The sequence below is a fragment of the Periophthalmus magnuspinnatus genome, chromosome 7 (assembly GCF_009829125.3).
Source record: "Periophthalmus magnuspinnatus isolate fPerMag1 chromosome 7, fPerMag1.2.pri, whole genome shotgun sequence".
NCBI classification, from domain to species: domain Eukaryota; kingdom Metazoa; phylum Chordata; class Actinopteri; order Gobiiformes; family Gobiidae; genus Periophthalmus; species Periophthalmus magnuspinnatus.
Window position 1 is genome coordinate 874,124 of NC_047132.1, and position 19,045 is coordinate 893,168.

The window sequence follows — 19,045 nt, forward strand, 5'->3', positions numbered from 1 at the left end:
GAAAGATCTCAGATAGTAAAAGCCAAAAGTCAAATCTGTCAACTGAACAAAAACGTTGTGGGAGTGAAGACGTTTGGCTGCTCATCCAAACCACCAGACCACAGTTCTGGTCACATTACTGGACACTGCCTTATATCTATCTGAAGGGAGGAGATAACTACACTGAAACTGGAAAACAGCTATTGTTTAGGTTTTTTTGTTTGTGTTTTTTTTTTTTTTTTTTTCCAGTTGACAGATTTTACTTTTGTCTTTTCTGCTGGATCAGACCTGGATGCCTAAGGGATTACACAGACATTTCAGCAGATAGCCAACGTCACTGAACATCTTTATAAGGACTTGCTTTGAAATGGGAGAATGCAGTATTTTGCTTCTTTTGTAAACAAACAAAAAATTAACTGTATTTAATTATAGATTTGTTCATTTTATTGGAATAATTCTACCTGCACAAGTGTAAATATTGCAATTAAAAAACAAACTGCACATTTCTATAGTGGCACTGTTTCTTATATAGAAGTGGCTCCACAAAAAAAAATGCTATGTGCATACAAACATTTGTATACAATTTTGTACAACTGTTAAGTTATTAAATAAATGTATTTATTGACTTTTAATAAATGTATTCAAACAAAACTAAAGACTACTTAACATGACCATGGCTGCCATCCTTTGGCTAGGGAACAAAATTACAAATGAATACAAGTGTTTTTCTGCTAATTAGTATCATTCACTTGATTACTATTTCATGTAAAAATGTTAAGTTTCTGTTCACTTCTGTGCATGTGTTGTTTATTTTTTTGATTACAGCTGTTATGGTGTGAGTGGACATATGAAAGACAGAACTGTAGGGGCTCAGTGTGGATAAGAAAGTGTTTATTTCATTTGAACAGAATTACAGGTCAAGAGTGGGCCACATGGAGCGTGTGTGGAGCCGCAGAATCACACGACACAGGGTCATCTCAAACTGCCTTTTATTACATCTTAAATAACAGTACATTTGAATATAGTTTCTATCTTGCATCCAGCGTTCGCTTGTACACTGACTGACTTCAAAATTAAATACAAAAATGAAAGGGAGCGTCGGGTCAGAGCTCTACAGTTATTGAGTTAAAATGGAGGATAAGAGAAAAGGAAAGTGGAATTTTAAGTCATTTGAACTTTTTTTTTTTTATTGACTTTTGCCAACTCCAGGCCTAAACGCACAATTACAGCACATGTTTGTACAGAATGTAGCAGAGAAAAACAGTGAAATGTCACTAGTGCTAAAGAAAGAGCCTCAGAGGAGCAGAACAGCAGCCTGCGTTCTGCCAGTGAGTTCAGGAGGAGCGGTCTGGAGGGATTGGACCTGCTACAGAGGAATGAAAACTTGTTCCGTCGCCGTGGTGATGAGAATGTATGCACAATGTGTACAATTCAACATGGACTTCATTTGTGGAATCCCCCCATGTACTATGGACCAGGGGACGGCTGGGGCTGCTTCTCAAGTGCATAGCTTTGCCTTTTGAGTTGTATCATGTATGCACGGAGGAGCCGAGAACAAGGAAAAACAAACATAAAAAATAAAATATAAATACCATATCATAGTATTTATGATATATCAACATTTTTTCTTAAAGAAAAACATCAAAGAATTGAATTCCATATGCACCTTTTTAAGCAATTCTACAGCATGCGATTCTAAGAGATAACCCACCCATGGCAGACAACCAAAATCTTTTTTTTTGTTTTAAACTTAAAAAGTTTCAATATCATTATTTTCAAACATTGATTTATACAACATGTCATTCACAGAGTAGTAACTGCATTTCCAAGCACGGATCTGAAGGTCCCGCCCACGGCCCAAAGAACCAGGGGACAGAAGAGAGAGGCAGAGTGGGCCGGGTTCCACCTGCGGCCGGACTCTACACTCACTACATTTACATGCACGCCAGGAAAACCAGATTACTGTTCTAGTCCAATTTAACAAATTTTAATGCATGTAAACCCGGGAACTACAATTGAGACGCTGTGATTTGGAGAAGTTGGTACGTACTCGGATACCTGCTGCATGTAACAGTGCAGTCTTATTTACATTAGGCAAAGACTAAGAGAGGTGTTCAACTGCACGAGGTAAGAAACAGCTAGGAAAATAACGTGTTGGACGTTTATTCACTTGTTTTATATCAGCAGCGATGACAAACTACGGCCTCTCCCCAGTGGAATTGCACGTGTCTGCTACGATAAAGTGAAAGCCAAAACTACCAGTGCTTCAATTTTCTAATTTGTGCTGCGGAGAGCAAAGACCCTGTGAGTAAAGCAGTTCCGAGCAGGTCTGAAATTAAAATCTTTATGTAATGAGATGTCACATATATTTCTGCCAAAGGTGGCTATATGTATGATCGTCGTTTTAATTTGTAATTATAGCTAAAAAGTTTTAGTACTTATAAATTACTAGACACCCCTGAACATAGCCCGTTTGCACTTGTTCAGTTCTTTGACCTGCTGAAGACTGGAACAACAGTGGTCTGAAAGATTTTGGGACAAAGGCGATTTGAATTCAGTTTAGTGCACTCTGATTTCCCTGTACACGTAAAAGTAGTGACTGTGCGCACCGGGGAAAGGAGGAGGGGAGGGGCCAGGTTCGATCTACACTGTTGGCACCAAGGGGGAGGGGCCAGAATTTGTAATGTGTGGGTGCCTTGTCAAAAAGAGCATTCATTATCAGACGGCGTGTGCTTTGTTAGTTAACATTATTCTATATATGTAGGTTTTCGCTTGTGCAAACTAAGACATGACTACACAGGAAAAAAGGTAGAAAAATGTGGGCGCATGTACAGAGGGCGATTCAAAACGGGCTGTCTAAAATGTGGAAGGGCTAAACTAAGGTGAGCTTTGATCCTGGTTGGTAGTCTGACAGCCACTCAGCTAACTGTCAGACTAAAGAATGATCAGAAGAAAGGGAGAGACTCATGGGGTGGGCGGGCGAGTGAGCGGGGGAGCCGGTCAGCGAGAGGGAGGGAGGCCGAGTTCACTGGTCGATCAGCGCTTTTCCTTTGACTTCGGAGGGACGACCACGTTGTGCTCTTTTAAATAAGGAGGAAAGATTTTGCCCTTGATAAGTTTGTGGGATGACTGGAGTCAGTATGGTGGTGGGTGGAAAAGATTGGATATGCCAGAAAATTTTACATTGTGAAGTTGGAATGGTCTTCCACTCAGAGTCCAGAGGTCACCTGCAAAGACACACACAGGGAGATGTAAGCACTGGGGACATTAGCATCAAGAAAGTGACGACCAAAAATGTACGACTGCTTCAAGTGGAGGGTATGTCATCTTGTTTCCTATAATGTCATTGCTTTGCCTAGAATGTTCCACAGCACTGCATTATATATCCAGGCAAATCAATAACATCTCCATATAGATGACAGCTACCAGAAAGGTAGCTGTCCCAAACTCAGCTGGCAAAGATTACTTAAAACATTTCCAAAAATACATAATTTTTAAATAAGGACGCATAAAGCCCACACTTTCCTTACACACTATTGTGTAGACATATTCATCTGAGGAAAGACTTGAAAGAGTAGTATCTGTTGCACCGGACATGTTAGTTTTTACTTCAGAAAAATATTGTTCAGTATCAGCACACATACTGTCACAATAACATTTTTCTTTTTTTGCGATATATTTTCAATTTGTATGATAGCAAAATCAAGATTATACAAAATTCCCCAATCACAAACAAATAACAAATTTTGAAGCATAATGTAAATTATCCTGATAAACAATATCGAAACTAGTCTATATTATAGACATGATAACCCTAAAGCAGGAGAATCCCAGTAAACCTTTTACTAAGTGAACCAAATTGCAAAAAATGTGGCTAACAAAAATTTTCAATTTTCCAATAAACTTGGGACAGGGGCATGTTTACCACTGTGTTACATCACGTTTCTTTTTAACAACAATCAATAAGCGTTTGGGAACTGAGGACACTAATTGTTGAAGCTTTGCAGGAGGAATCCTTTCCCATTCTTGCTGAATGTACAACTTCAGTTTCTCAGCAGTCTGGGGTCTGTGTCGTATTTTGTGCTTCATAATGTGCCACACATTTTCAATGGGAGACAGGTCTGGACTGAAGGCGGGCCAGTCTAGTAGCCGCACTCTTTTACGATGAAGCCACACTGTTGTAACACGTGCAGAATGTGGCTTGGCATTGTCTTGCTGAAATAAGCAGGGACGTCCCTGAAAAGGACATTGTTTGGATGGCAGCATATGTTGTTCCACAACCTGGATGTACCTTTGAGCATTAATGGAGCCTTCACAGATGTGCAAGTTCCCCATGGGCACTAACACACCCCCAGACCATCACAGAGACACTAACACCCCCCCCCCAGACCATCACAGAGGCACTAACACCCCCCCCAGACCATCACAGAGGCACTAACACACCCCCAGACCATCACAGAGGCACTAACACACCCCCAGACCATCACAGAGACACTAACACACCCCCAGACCATCACAGAGGTACTAACACCCCCCCCCAGACCATCACAGAGACACTAACACCCCCCCCCCCAGACCATCACAGAGGCACTAACACACCCCCAGACCATCACAGAGACACTAACACACCCCCAGACCATCACAGAGACACTAACACACCCCAGACCATCACAGAGACACTAACACACCCCCAGACCATCACAGAGACACTAACACACCCCCAGACCATCACAGTGGCACTAACACCCCCCCAGACCATCACAGAGGCACTAACACACCCCCAGACCATCACAGAGACACTAACACACCCCCAGACCATCACAGAGGCACTAACACCCCCCCCCCCCCCCCCCCCAGACCATCACAGAGGCACTAACACACCCCCAGACCATCACAGAGACACTAACACACCCCCAGACCATCACAGAGACACTAACACACCCCCAGACCATCACAGTGGCACTAACACACCCCCAGACCATCACAGAGGCACTAACACACCCCCAGACCATCACAGAGACACTAACACACCCCCAGACCATCACAGAGGCACTAACACCCCCCCCCCCCCCCAGACCATCACAGAGGCACTAACACACCCCCAGACCATCACAGAGACACTAACACACCCCCAGACCATCACAGAGACACTAACACACCCCCAGACCATCACAGTGGCACTAACACACCCCCAGACCATCACAGAGGCACTAACACACCCCCAGACCATCACAGAGACACTAACACCCCCCCAGACCATCACAGAGACACTAACACCCCCCCCCCCAGACCATCACAGAGACACTAACACCCCCCCCCAGACCATCACAGAGACACTAACACCCCCCCAGACCATCACAGAGACACTAACACACCCCCAGACCATCACAGAGACACTAACACACCCCCAGACCATCACAGAGACACTAACACACCCCCAGACCATCACAGAGACACTAACACCCCCCCCCAGACCATCACAGAGACACTAACACACCCCCAGACCATCACAGAGGCACTAACACACCCCCAGACCATCACAGAGACACTAACACACCCCCAGACCATCACAGAGACACTAACACACCCCCAGACCATCACAGAGACACTAACACACCCCCAGACCATCACAGAGACACTAACACACCCCCAGACCATCACAGAGGCACTAACACACCCCCAGACCATCACAGAGACACTAACACACCCCCAGACCATCACAGAGACACTAACACACCCCCAGACCATCACAGAGACACTAACACACCCCCAGACCATCACAGAGACACTAACACACCCCCAGACCATCACAGAGACACTAACACCCCCCCCCCAGACCATCACAGAGACACTAACACCCCCCCCCCAGACCATCACAGAGACACTAACACACCCCCAGACCATCACAGAGACACTAACACACCCCCAGACAATCACAGAGGCACTAACACACCCCCAGACCATCACAGAGACACTAACACACCCCCAGACCATCACAGAGGCACTAACACACCCCCAGACCATCACAGAGACACTAACACACCCCCAGACCATCACAGAGACACTAACACACCCCCAGACCATCACAGAGGCACTAACACACCCCCAGACCATCACAGAGACACTAACACACCCCCAGACCATCACAGAGACACTAACACCCCCCCCCCCCCAGACCATCACAGAGACACTAACACACCCCCAGACCATCACAGAGACACTAACACACCCCCAGACCATCACAGAGACACTAACACACCCCCCCAGACCATCACAGAGACACTAACACACCCCCAGACCATCACTGAGGCACTAACACACCCCCAGACCATCACAGAGACACTAACACACCCCCAGACAATCACAGAGGCACTAACACACCCCCAGACCATCACAGAGACACTAACACACCCCCAGACCATCACAGAGGCACTAACACACCCCCAGACCATCACAGAGACACTAACACACCCCCAGACCATCACAGAGACACTAACACACCCCCAGACCATCACAGAGGCACTAACACACCCCCAGACCATCACAGAGACACTAACACACCCCCAGACCATCACAGAGACACTAACACCCCCCCCCCCCCCAGACCATCACAGAGACACTAACACACCCCCAGACCATCACAGAGACACTAACACACCCCCAGACCATCACAGAGACACTAACACACCCCCAGACAATCACAGAGGCACTAACACACCCCCAGACCATCACAGAGACACTAACACACCCCCAGACCATCACAGAGGCACTAACACACCCCCAGACCATCACAGAGACACTAACACACCCCCAGACCATCACAGAGACACTAACACACCCCCAGACCATCACAGAGGCACTAACACACCCCCAGACCATCACAGAGACACTAACACACCCCCAGACCATCACAGAGACACTAACACCCCCCCCCCCCCCAGACCATCACAGAGACACTAACACACCCCCAGACCATCACAGAGACACTAACACACCCCCAGACCATCACAGAGACACTAACACACCCCCAGACCATCACAGAGACACTAACACACCCCCAGACCATCACTGAGGCACTAACACACCCCCAGACCATCACAGAGACACTAACACACCCCCAGACCATCACTGAGGCACTAACACACCCCCAGACCATCACAGAGACACTAACACCCCCCCAGACCATCACAGAGACACTAACACACCCCCAGACCATCACAGAGACACTAACACACCCCCAGACCATCACAGAGACACTAACACACCCCCAGACGGTTCTTTTCCTCTCTGGTCCGTAGGACACGACTTCCATGAGTTCCAAAAACAATTTGAAATGTGGACTCGTCAGACCACAGCACATTTTTCCACTTTGCATCAGTCCATCTCAGGTGAGCTCGGGCCCAGAAAAGCCGGTGGCGTTTCTGGGTGTTGTTGATATTTATTTTGCTTTCACTTTGCATGGTACAGTTTTAACTTGCACTTGGAGATGTAGCAACAAACTTTGTTAACTGACAATGGTTTCCTGAAGTGTTCCTGAGCCCATGTGGTAATATCCTTTACACATTCATGTGTGTTTTTAATACAGTACCGCCTGAGGGATCAAAGGTCACAGGCATTCAATTTTGTTTTTTGGCCTTGCCGCTTACGTGCAGAGATTTCTCCAGATTCTCTAAATCTTTTGATGATATTATTGACCGTAGATGATGACATCCCTAAATTCCTTGCAATTGTACGTTGAGAAACCTTGTTTTTAGACTGTTGGACTATTTGCTCACGCAGTTGTTCAAAGTGGTGAACCTCGCCCCATCCTTGCTTGTGAATGACTGAGCCCTTCGGGGATGCTCCTTTTATATCCAATCATGACACTCACCTGTTTCCAATTAACCTGTTCACCTGTGGAATGCTCAGAAAAAAACAGGTGTATTGTAAGCATTCCTCAACTTTCCCATTCTTTTGTCACCCCTGTCCCAGCTTTATTGGAACGTGTTGCAGGCAAATTGAAAATGAGTGAATATTTGCATAAAAACAATGTGTGTCAGTTTGAACATTAAATATGTCTTTGTAGTTTATTCAGTTCAATATAGGTTGAAAAGGATTTGCAAATCATTGTATTCTGTATTTTTTATTTATTTTTTAAGTTTTACAACTTCATTGGAATTGGGGTTGTAGAAGTATATTTTTATAAGCTTAAATGTGAGTGATTACAGCCCTCATCTGGCTGCACTGAGCCCAGTTCTGATTAAAGTGCACAATGTAATAAAGGCAAACAGTGTGTGTACCTTTGGACTCTAGTTCCAGATCTTGAGGAAGCTGTCCCAGGACCCTGTAGCCACTGCCATGCCGTCGTCGGTCACTCCCAAACAGCTCACCCGGTTATCGTGGCCCGCCAGCACACCTGCAACACCACACACAATGTAGCAAACATATGTGGGGTTTTGGGGCCATTACATTGACTCATCCATTGACTGGAGAGTATATTGTTGTCTCCTCGTCAAAAACATACCTGGGCTTGTATTGTGCTTCATTCATGCTTATTTCATTAATCCATTAACCCAAAGAGTACTCAAAAATGTTCTATTTGCGTTTTGCCTGGATTGTTGTGTCACAGGTAAAAATCCAGACAAAAGAATGTTAAATAACAAAATATGTTTATTTTATTTTACTTATTTACTGCCATTTTGTCGTTTTATGGTTTTATATACTTTTTATGGTCTCTAGTACATTTTACTCAAATTTCCAAAGTATTACACATATAAATAAAGTAAATTTGGATTTAGATGAAGTCACCCGAAATGGTTTTCACTTCACAAAATGTGCCTTGTCAGCATTCATTAGTGGAAAGTGTGCAAAGGTCACTTTTTAAGAATCTAAAAACATTCTACACTTTTTTTGTTTACTACATTCCATATTTCTCCATTCATATTTGATGCCTTCAATCAGAATCTACAACGAAAAAGTGTGTCCAAACAAAAGGGCTGCTCAAGTAACTTCTGTGGCTAATAATTGGTTCATTCTGCTATATGTTGTAGGTCAGGTCTTTTCATGTGTCCATTAAAACCTGTTTTACAGCATTATCCTGCATTACTGTTATCGTCTTAGTAGGAAAAACATTGAATATGATCATTTATTGTTATATTTCTCTGTAGCAATATATCGTACTTCAAAATGTTATTGTGACAGGTGCACACATTGGTGATGGGAAGGTTTCAGAGCAGTGGTGTACCTGCGCGGTCGGCCTTCAGAGTGTCCCACACGTTGCAGTTGAAGTCATCATAGCCAGCCAGGAGAAGGCGGCCGCTCTTGGAGAAAGCCACCGAGGTGATGCCACATATGATGTTGTCGTGGGAGTACACCATGAGCTCCTGGTCAGCCCGCAGGTCGAACAGCCGGCACGTGGCATCGTCCGAGCCCGTGGCAAAGGCGTTTCCATTGGGGAAGAACTAGGTCAAAAACAAACACGATTAGCTGGAAGCTAAGCCTTCCATTTCAACTAGAGCCATTATACTTGATGGATTCAAAATATATCAATACTATACTGTTATCTCAACAATTTTTAACTCGTCTAATGTCAATAATTTTGACAGGTCTGGTATTCTAATGTCAATTCCTTTTAACACCAGCATGAAAAGTATGAAGGTTATGGACATAGGAGTCAAGTTCTTTATTTACTCTACATGCAAGTTGTACAAAAAATGGGGCAGAACTAACCATCCATCTGATCTACGTCAATTCAGCTGTATGCGCTGGAATCATACACACCATTGCTGTGAGTTAATGTAATCTGCATGTGAGAAAACTGAGCACCCTACACTGAAAGGCAAGACTGCTAACCACTCTGCTACCGTGCCACCCAAATTTTAAGCTTTTGGTAAAAGACTACCAATGGAAATTTTGGCCATTTCAACATGAATCATGAAAGCCAACAAACTGTGGTCTGTGGGCCCCTGGGTCATGAACTAAACATCCTTGCATGATGATATTAAGTCTCCAAAATCACCCATCAAAAATTGCACAAGCACCAACTCTAGATAAATACCCTTTTCACAAGGAAAGGGACACACATATACACCCGTACACACGTGTTTGAGTACTAGTGTACACATACACACAGACATGACTGCTAGCATGCTGCCTTACACAGATAGCGTTGATGTCGGACTCGTGGCCAGTGAAGGTCTGCCGGCACATGCCTTCTCTGATGTCCCAGAGTTTAGCCGAGGCATCGCAGGCTCCGGACACAAACAGCCTGGTATCGGGGGCCAGGGACAGGCTCATCACGTCCCCAGTGTGGCCTGCAAACGTGGTGGTCTGCTGGCCTGTCTCGATGTCCCACAGAGCACTGCACAGACAAGAGGAGGACATTGTCAGAGATATACATACTGTCCACTGGGCTAAACTAGCTACAACTAAAGCCAACAAGATGCCCCCTTTATATTAGGTATGGTTTATCGGTAATCAACAATATCAGAGGATTGTCACAGATATCGGCCAGAAATGGAAAATGTTGCTGATATTTGGCACCTTTTTTTCTGCACCGTTTGAGTCTGTCCTCATGTGTTTGTCCTCAGTGCCTGTTGTTGCTATAAGCAGGCCTACAATGTTATATTTTTGTCTGTTCTGTTTTATTTTTGGTGTTATTTATGATGTGAACTTTGATGAGGCTAGTGGGTGACAAATGAAAATCTTTTGGACGTTGTTTACAACTTTAAAAACAAATAACCATTTCCTCACCTTAACATAATCCCGTTCCTAACCTGAACCAAACAATAACCTTAACCTGCAACGAACTGATGAGTGAAAATAGGAATTTATACCCCAAATAAATAAATGTTCTCATTATTTTCACAAAAGTGACACTTTAATGTGTAAACTTCACCATAACTTAACATAAATTTGGTCTGTACTAGAGATTTTAAAAGCTTAATAGCAACATTGGCAAATATTGGTTATTGACCACAAGACAAATATTGGATAGTGGTATTGGTTCAAAAAATCCATATCAGATTATCCCTAAATTATATGACATCACAACATGGGTTCATAGCTGAGAGAATTCTATGAAAGAAGATTCTGTTAAAATGTCAAAATGAAGAGGTTTTCATTTATGTTCAATATCTCTGTAAGAGATATTGCTATGGATCAGACCTGGACAATGAAGTTAAATCTGTCAACTGGACAAATCTTGTAGCAGTGAAGACGTTTCGCTGCTCATCATTCTTCAGTTCTGGTCAGATGCTGGTGGCCACTGCCTTAAATCTATCTGAGGGGAGGGGCTAACCACACTGAAACTGTAAACAGCTATTGTCTCCAGTTTCAGATGAGACTACCCTATCCAGCCCTTAACGACCCTACTATTGTTCTCATTGTTCTGGGTCTGAGGATGGAGTTGTAGATGGGAGAGAGATTATGTCTCAGGCCCCATTCCTGTTTAAGGAAGGATTCTTTCCTAACAAAAACAGCTTCTTTAACTCCTCTCTCAAACCATTTCTTTTCTCTGGCTAAGATCTGAACTTCACTATCTTCAAAGGAGTGGTTAGTGTCTTTGAGATGCAGATGTACAGCAGACTGGGGTCTAGAAGAACTCTGCCGCCGGTGTTGGTACATTCTCTTATGGAGTAGCTGTTTAGTTTCTCCAATGTAACGCTCACTGCACTCTTCACTACACTGAATGGAGTAGACCACATATGGCTCGGGGTTCTGTCCTTAGGGTGAACCAGTTTCTGTCTTAAAGCATTTGTGGGTTTGAAAAAGACAGGAATCTCATACTGTCCGAAAATTCTGACGTTTTTCAGACACACCCGCAGTGTAAGGAATGGTGACACCTCTCCTTCTAGGTTCAGATTCTCTGTTGTCCTGTTTTTTTTTTTTTTATCTCTCTTCGATCTATTGAAGGCCCATTTTGGATATCCACAAGCAGAGAGGGCTTTCTCCACGTGTTGTTCCTCCTTTACTTTTCCCTCTGTGTTTGTAGGCACCACTTGAGCTCTGTGTTGTAGTGTCTGGATAACTCCGAGTTTGTGCTGCAGTGGATGGTGTGAATCAAACAGCAGGTATTGGTCTGTATGTGTAGGTTTCCTGAAGACTTCTACCTGGAGACACCGGTCCTCTCCTATTGTTACTGAAGGCCAGTTTGTTCTCCTTGGCTCCTTCCCGTGTGAACTTGATGTTTGGATCCACAGCATTAATATGTGCAGTAAAAGGCTCCAGATTTTGAATTTTAGTCCATCCACATATCGATACCAGTGTGTGAGTGGAGGGCCTGGAAATGAGACCAATGCCTCCTGTTCATATTGTTCCATGTATAAGTTAGCCATGATAGGAGAGACCAGTGAGCCCATGGCACAGCCGTGGATTTGCCTGTAGAAGTTTCCTCTAAACTGGAAAAATACGGTATTTATATAAATTTCCAGCAGTTTGCAGATTTGGTCTGGTGTGAGTTTAGTTCTCCCTTTTAGCTTAGTATCCTGCAGTAGCCTCCTCTTAGCTGCCTCCACAGCTACTGATGTGGGGATACAAGTGAAAAGAGAGGTCACATCAAATGAAACCATAGTCTCATCCGAATCAAACTGAAGATGCTTGATTTTGCTCACAAATTCTGCTGTGTTCTCAATGTGGTGCTTTGCAAATTACAACTGACATCTGAAGAGAAAAAACTGATGTTCAGCAGTGGATTCAATGAGCGACTGGGAGATATAACAGCAACACGAATTAAGTAAATACAAACCACAGTGAGAAGCACTGCTCTAGACAGTTAAGTTTAATCACACCATCTACAGGTCTGTTGTGTGGGAGGACAGGAAAAGAATGCCCATAAAGAATATTAAAAACTTAAAATTTGGCCAAATGTTTTAATAATGATTATAACAACCACAACAATAACAATAATAGTGCATTTGGTTTATAAAGAACTTTTATGGGCACTCAAAGATGCTTTACAGTAAATTATTAATTCATTTAGCATTTAATAAAGTTTGAGAAAGAGATTTAAAATAAAATTATAACTTGTGTTGTGGTCACATAGAAGATTAGCCCCAAGCCCTTCTGGAACCAAGCGGTGGGTGGTCCCTCTTGAGCTCTATAACAGTGGCTCCTGCTCCCTTCTGAGAGGCAGACCAGCACACTACAGAATATGTGTATCACTAGTCTTTGAAAAACTGATCATTTGGATAAGGATATCTTTAATCAATAAAAACATTAACAGTTTGTGTACTGTATCTGTATTATTCAGCATGGGCAATTAGCTCCATTTTGGATGTTGTTGTTTAAAGGTGCAGTTGCAGCTCCTCTACTCACCAGGTGGTGTCTCCAGAGCTCGTGACAATCTGGTTGTCGTCCAGAAAGCGACAGCAGGACAGGTAGCCTGCGTGCACACACATACACACATATACATTAGTGTTAGCGTTAGCATGAGGAGGCAGAGATTGTGTGCTGGTGGGGTGTAGGGGAAAGGGGAACAGAGAAGGAGAGCTTTAGATCAGTTAGTGCTGGTCTGGTCTGGATGGACATAAGTCCTGTTTTATATTTAGCTGTTAAATGTATTATTTTATAGTCCAAACTGACTAGTGGGTGACAAATTAAGGTCCTATATTATGCAAAATTTACTCTTACGAGTTGTGTTTTGCTTCATTCACACATCTTTAAGTGACCCTTTATTATTAGTCTGTCTACATCTCCAGAACTCAAAATGCTCTGTTCCACCATGTGATGTAGCAGTAGTTTAAGTTAACAGCTTCTTTAACCTTTTGTTTAGTAGAGATTGGCAATACCAGAGCTGAAATGATCCAAATCAGGTGATTGGAGCACTTCCTGTTTTACCACATGACATCACAAAGTGGAACAGTGTTTTCTGTTTGAGAGAATGGTTAAATATGCAGGCTTTGTGTATTAAACGTGTGAATGAAACAAAACACTACTCCAGGTATGTTTTTGATGATTACATTATAACAGATCAGGAATCAGCGTAATATAGGCCCTTTAAGCATTTCTTCACCATAACACAATCACGTTCCAACACTTATCCAGACACCAACCTTAACCATAATCCTTTTCCCAGTGTAAAACATAATTCTGTCCCTAAACTTCATCATTTCAAATGACCAATCACAGCAGAGCGTCCCTCCCTAACCAACATTCTAGCATTAACCCTCCAGATGAGACGCTTCCACACTTCCTGTACCATGTGATGCGGAACCATGTGACGGTGCAGATAAGTGCTCTTTGTGTATGTGGCCCATGTGACTGAGGGGTTATTCTGGCACAGGAGCTCACATAGCCCTAAACATCACTCCTCTGTGTGATAAACCTCTCCCAGCTCCTCTGCTCCTCCTCACAGTCTCCTCTGCTCCTCTGTTCCTCCTCTGTTCCTCCACACATGCTCAGCCACAGTGCTTACACCAGAGTGGCTGTGGAGGCAGCCGTTTGGGAACATACAGGTCAAAAAACATAACCAGCATGTGTGCCGCCTGATGGATTTTATACAATTGAACCTGGGAGACCATTAGCAGTGATATGAAAGCCCAGTGCTCAACATTAAAGAAGGAGTATTATTGTTTTGTTTTTGCATTTTCTTCGGCTATATTCTCAGAAAAGAATGTATTAACATGTTTTATAAGTTTTACTTTTCTTTCTGACACTCGAAGTCTCCACTCCCTTTGCTCCCCGTGTTAAGCCACTCCCCCTTCAGAGCACTATCACAACAACACAATCAGTGTGTATTCCGGTAATTAAACTAGTCCACATCGCATCAGGTTTGTGAAGTTGTAATGTACTGTTTTGTTTCTTGCTTTTGTATATTTATGGAAAATTGTCATGTGGGAGCATGGATGACGTAGGCTTGTAAGCTGTGCCTTATACAGGCTCGTACTGCTAACCACAAGGAGGGTTCAAATAGGGCCTGGGAGAGATCGCAAGTTTACTCAAACATGCATGGATAACATCTAAAACCTCTTCAGGCATGTTTTTGATGAGGGAACAATGTTATAACATGATAGAAAGCTCAAAAAAGTTGACTTTTGCATAATTCCCTCTCTTTAACAGTGGAGTCAAAGCAGGAGCTTCGGACTTCGGTTTATATTTGTAATGACATCTAGGAGCGCGGAAGTGTACCTGTGTACAGTATCAGTACCTGTGTGTCCGGCCAGCTCGCGGCTCACACGCACATTGCCCTCGCGGGTTTTCAGGTTGTAGATGGAGCAGATGTTATCCAGACCTCCACAGGCCACATAGTTCCCAGAGGGGGCATAGGCGCAGGTCATCACCCAAGAGGAGCGCAACGGGATGGCATGGACCTGCAGGCAGACAGTGCAACATTTGAGAGGAGACAAAACAAGCCCACAGGCTTAGCAGCATCTTCTAAACGTTCTGTAGTTTATGCTGATGGTGCCAACAAACAGATGAACAGTGGAACATAACGCTCTTGTTATCTGAAACACCCTTTCATAAATGAGGATTTTCAGTTAGAGCTTCAATGATAATTGGTCGATTAGTGAAAACTCAAAATATTTAATGCAGTGATCAGACATTTCTATCACCCTGCTCCAACAGTGCCCTGTACTCCGCACTCAGACCAACAGCTCCTATCCTCTCCTTTAGTTTTGAAATATAATAAATAAAATAACAGGGTTAGGGTTAGCCATCAATAAAAAATATTGGTTACTAACATGTGCTCATGTAGAGCTAAATGTTATGTAGATATTTGTAAAATTCAGTTCTGTATTTTCAGATGCTGAGCACTATGGGCATGGATAAATTGAGAGCATACATGAGCATTGTCCCAAAATGTTCTGATATTACACATGTTTCAGGTACCCCACTGGCAATTCACCAATCTGGCACTAGCCATTTTCTGAAGGAGGACATGTATTTTGTGAGCCAGAGCTGTTTACAGCTTGTGGCTAATGCTACTGCTAACGCCCAAAGCAGCTGTACAGGCTTGAGGCAAGTATTGGAGTGACTAAACACATCTGGGAACAACCTTAGCTACAAGTATGCCTGTCATGATGAATACTGTGGCTTAGTAATGCTTCTTACCAACTACTTATGTATTTCATATGGCTAGCTATTGTTCATTTAAAAGAGGTTCAGTGTAATGATCCTGCTTAAGGGTCATTGTGTCAGTGACAGTAGTCTCTGCATGTGTGTTTACCTTGTTTGTGGTGTAGCTGTCCCAAATGATGAGCTTGCCATCCTGAGAGGCACTGACCAAAAGCCTGTAGACAGAACACACTGTCAGAGCTAAGCAGACCAAAGCTACACTGGTTCTCTCTCTCAGCACAGGGAATCTGGAGTAATGTGGAAGAGAACAGGCAGGTGATGGTAGATGAAAACTGTACAAGTTAAGAAGTGTGACAGAGTCAACACAAAAACAGCGGTCTCTGTCACCATGAGCAGTCTCTATTCTCCTGCATGAACAGAGGCAGGAGGAGCTGGACTAAAACATTACACTTTTCTTTGTTTGTCATGAGCCATTGCTCAGTAAGCTAAATGATAGGATTGTTTAGGTTAACATCACAGCTTGTTTGGTTCCAAACGTTCAAAGCCTCAGATTGACACATTGGAACCTGGGAATTTGGCTTATAGGCACCATTAGTCAGGTAGTGACGTCTGCAATGGTGCACTTTAAGTACTAAACTGCTTGGTATACAGACCTATTGCAGGTTCAAATGAGCCAAAAGGTAGTTCTAGAGCCCAGGTTTTAAACAGGACTTTCTATGGATACATAGCTTTTAACCACCCCATCTGTTTTATTATGGTGTCAGGTATAAAACCTGAAGTAAATTACTCACACTTTCCCCTTTTGGATGTTAACAGCATCCCTACAACTGGATCTGCATGAAACCCACTATAGTTGTTGACACTTCGTCATACATGCTCAAAAGCCTAATTTTTATTGGTTTGCTTGGGAAATGATTGGTACGAATGTCTCTCCACTGTCTTAAGTGAATCGTACTGTTGAGGGGTCTGAATAGATCTAGCTCTCTTGGGCTGGCATACTTAGCAAAACATAGCTAGTGCACATTAGCAACAGCGGTTTCATGCACAGCACTTGCATCAAGATTCATCTTTCGCTTATATTTCTAGAGCATAATCCACCAACTTGAGCCAAACCCAATGTATTACCATAAAGAGACATTAAACATGGTGTAGAGGCACAAAGTAGTAAAATAAATGTAAAAAAAGCTGACAATAAACCGGAAGTAGTTTAGTGTTAATGTCAGCTTTAGCCACATCTCACAGAGCAAACTTGGAATTACTAAACCTCTTTTGTGAATTTATGACCAATATTTGTGAATAGTATAATTCAGGTACAATTGATTTATTAAAAAAAACATTTGTACCAACTAGGCAGCCCAAAGTGTACCGCGTCCTTGGAAAATGACGCTTTCCAGACCTGTGCTTCCTTATAATTTATATAATATAACATTTGATCATATTCTTGTCTAATCGCTTCCAGACTACGAGGAAACAGTACCTGGAGTCTGTGCCCCAGTGCATGGCGTAGATCTTGGCCAGGTGCCCCCTCAACGTCCGTCTGGTACGCATCTGGATCCGGCCCACAGGGTCGATGTTGGCCGTGATCTGGAGGGTCAGAGAGACAGGGGTCAGAAAAGACAGCGTGTGGTGGAGGAATGTAATTCTCGGAGCATGGAGCTTACTTGAGACAGGGTGGCATCTGCGCACGCTTTCCTGGCATCCTGAAACACAGCACACAGTTAGAGCACAGCCTGGGCTAGTTCAGAAGGAGGAGACACAACCAAACATCAACCTGATTGTCCACCAGTGAAAACAGAAGGGAAGTGACAAGGGACTAGAACTCAGGCTTGTCAAAATCAGAAAATTAATTGATCACAGACTATATGAGATATATGGACATGGCTAACCAGCTAGCAGCCAAGTTACAAATAGGAAGTGAGTATGGGCAAGAGTCAAGTCCAATTCACTTTCTATTGAAAAGCTGTCACCTCTTTCTCTAACTGCTGCAGTCAGGCTCACCATTTTAGTCTTAAAATGTTCACATTGGCCTGTTCTACATGATCCTGATGTTTTTTTGTTGTCATTTCATACATAAATCAAGATATAGAAAGAAAAACAATAAACAAATCAGATGCCTTCGTTCCCCGAGGTTGCACCCGCTAGTGTTAGCATCACGTTTGACCAGCTGTAGGTGCAAGCAGGGGCGTTACTTTCAGCACCTTCATTGGCTCTTATACTCGCGGTCCCCTATAACTGCTAGCCTCGACTGGCATTTGGCTGGAATCACACTCTCTTAGTCCACTTCTTTACAATCTATGTAATTGATACTGAAATCAGTATTAAAATTTGGGGAACAACATTACAGTTTCCTCACAAATTTTACATTTTTCTCAAACACAATCTCATTTAGGTCTTTAAGGAGAGCTTTTCTTCCTATATCTGTGAAAACCACAGTTACGCACTGCTGTAGTGACATGTGCATACTGTGTGAATCATGTGTATTGTATACTGTATTGCAGGGTTTCTCATAGCAGATTATTATTTTTATTTGAATAATGTAATCTCATTCAGTTTGTAGAGTATAAATGGCCTATATTTAATCTTTAACCCCTAATTTTTGACCAGCATAGCCCAGGTGTATGAAAATATGATGAGCAGATGAAAGTTTAATTTTGTTATATCATTATAGTCCATGTTGTTGGAGGAGAATTTTAAACTAGGGGTTGAGGGCACCATTGTCCTGTATTAATGGGAAACACCATTATGAGTATTGTTGCATCCCAAATCTGACACTCTTTTAAACAGACTTCTAATCATTCATTTTAAAATCATTCCATCAGTAATAAATTTGTAGTAGTGTTTTTTTTATTCATTCTTTCAGTATTCCTGTAGATTTAGCCTGTCTCAACAAACACACTCAAAATGCTTGGTCTTCCATAAAATGATGTCAAGGTAAACCAGGAAGTGCTCCCTTGTGTTTTCAAAGGTCCATACTACAACTTTATGTCTTTATAGCAGCGGCGGGACTTTAATCATGCGGACCTTAAGACTGTTTTTAACAAACTCCAGTGTCATATTAAATATGCAACCAGGA

At 43.0% G+C, this 19,045-nt stretch overlaps 1 protein-coding gene across 1 annotated transcript in view; it reads right to left on the minus strand.

Moving 5' to 3' along the window:
* Nucleotides 1-853: 853 nt before the first annotated feature.
* Nucleotides 854-19,045, minus strand: part of gnb1a (guanine nucleotide binding protein (G protein), beta polypeptide 1a) — a 34,789-nt gene continuing 16,597 nt past the window's right edge. The window contains exons 3-11 of the mRNA XM_033969041.2: nucleotides 17,634-17,672; nucleotides 17,450-17,556; nucleotides 16,124-16,187; nucleotides 15,104-15,266; nucleotides 13,273-13,339; nucleotides 10,117-10,318; nucleotides 9,203-9,419; nucleotides 8,259-8,374; nucleotides 854-3,206 (exon numbers count right to left, since the gene is read on the minus strand). Of these exons, the coding sequence (XP_033824932.1) occupies nucleotides 8,268-8,374; nucleotides 9,203-9,419; nucleotides 10,117-10,318; nucleotides 13,273-13,339; nucleotides 15,104-15,266; nucleotides 16,124-16,187; nucleotides 17,450-17,556; nucleotides 17,634-17,672 (966 nt within the window). The 3' untranslated portion in view covers nucleotides 854-3,206; nucleotides 8,259-8,267. The remainder of the gene's footprint in view (nucleotides 3,207-8,258; nucleotides 8,375-9,202; nucleotides 9,420-10,116; nucleotides 10,319-13,272; nucleotides 13,340-15,103; nucleotides 15,267-16,123; nucleotides 16,188-17,449; nucleotides 17,557-17,633; nucleotides 17,673-19,045) is intronic.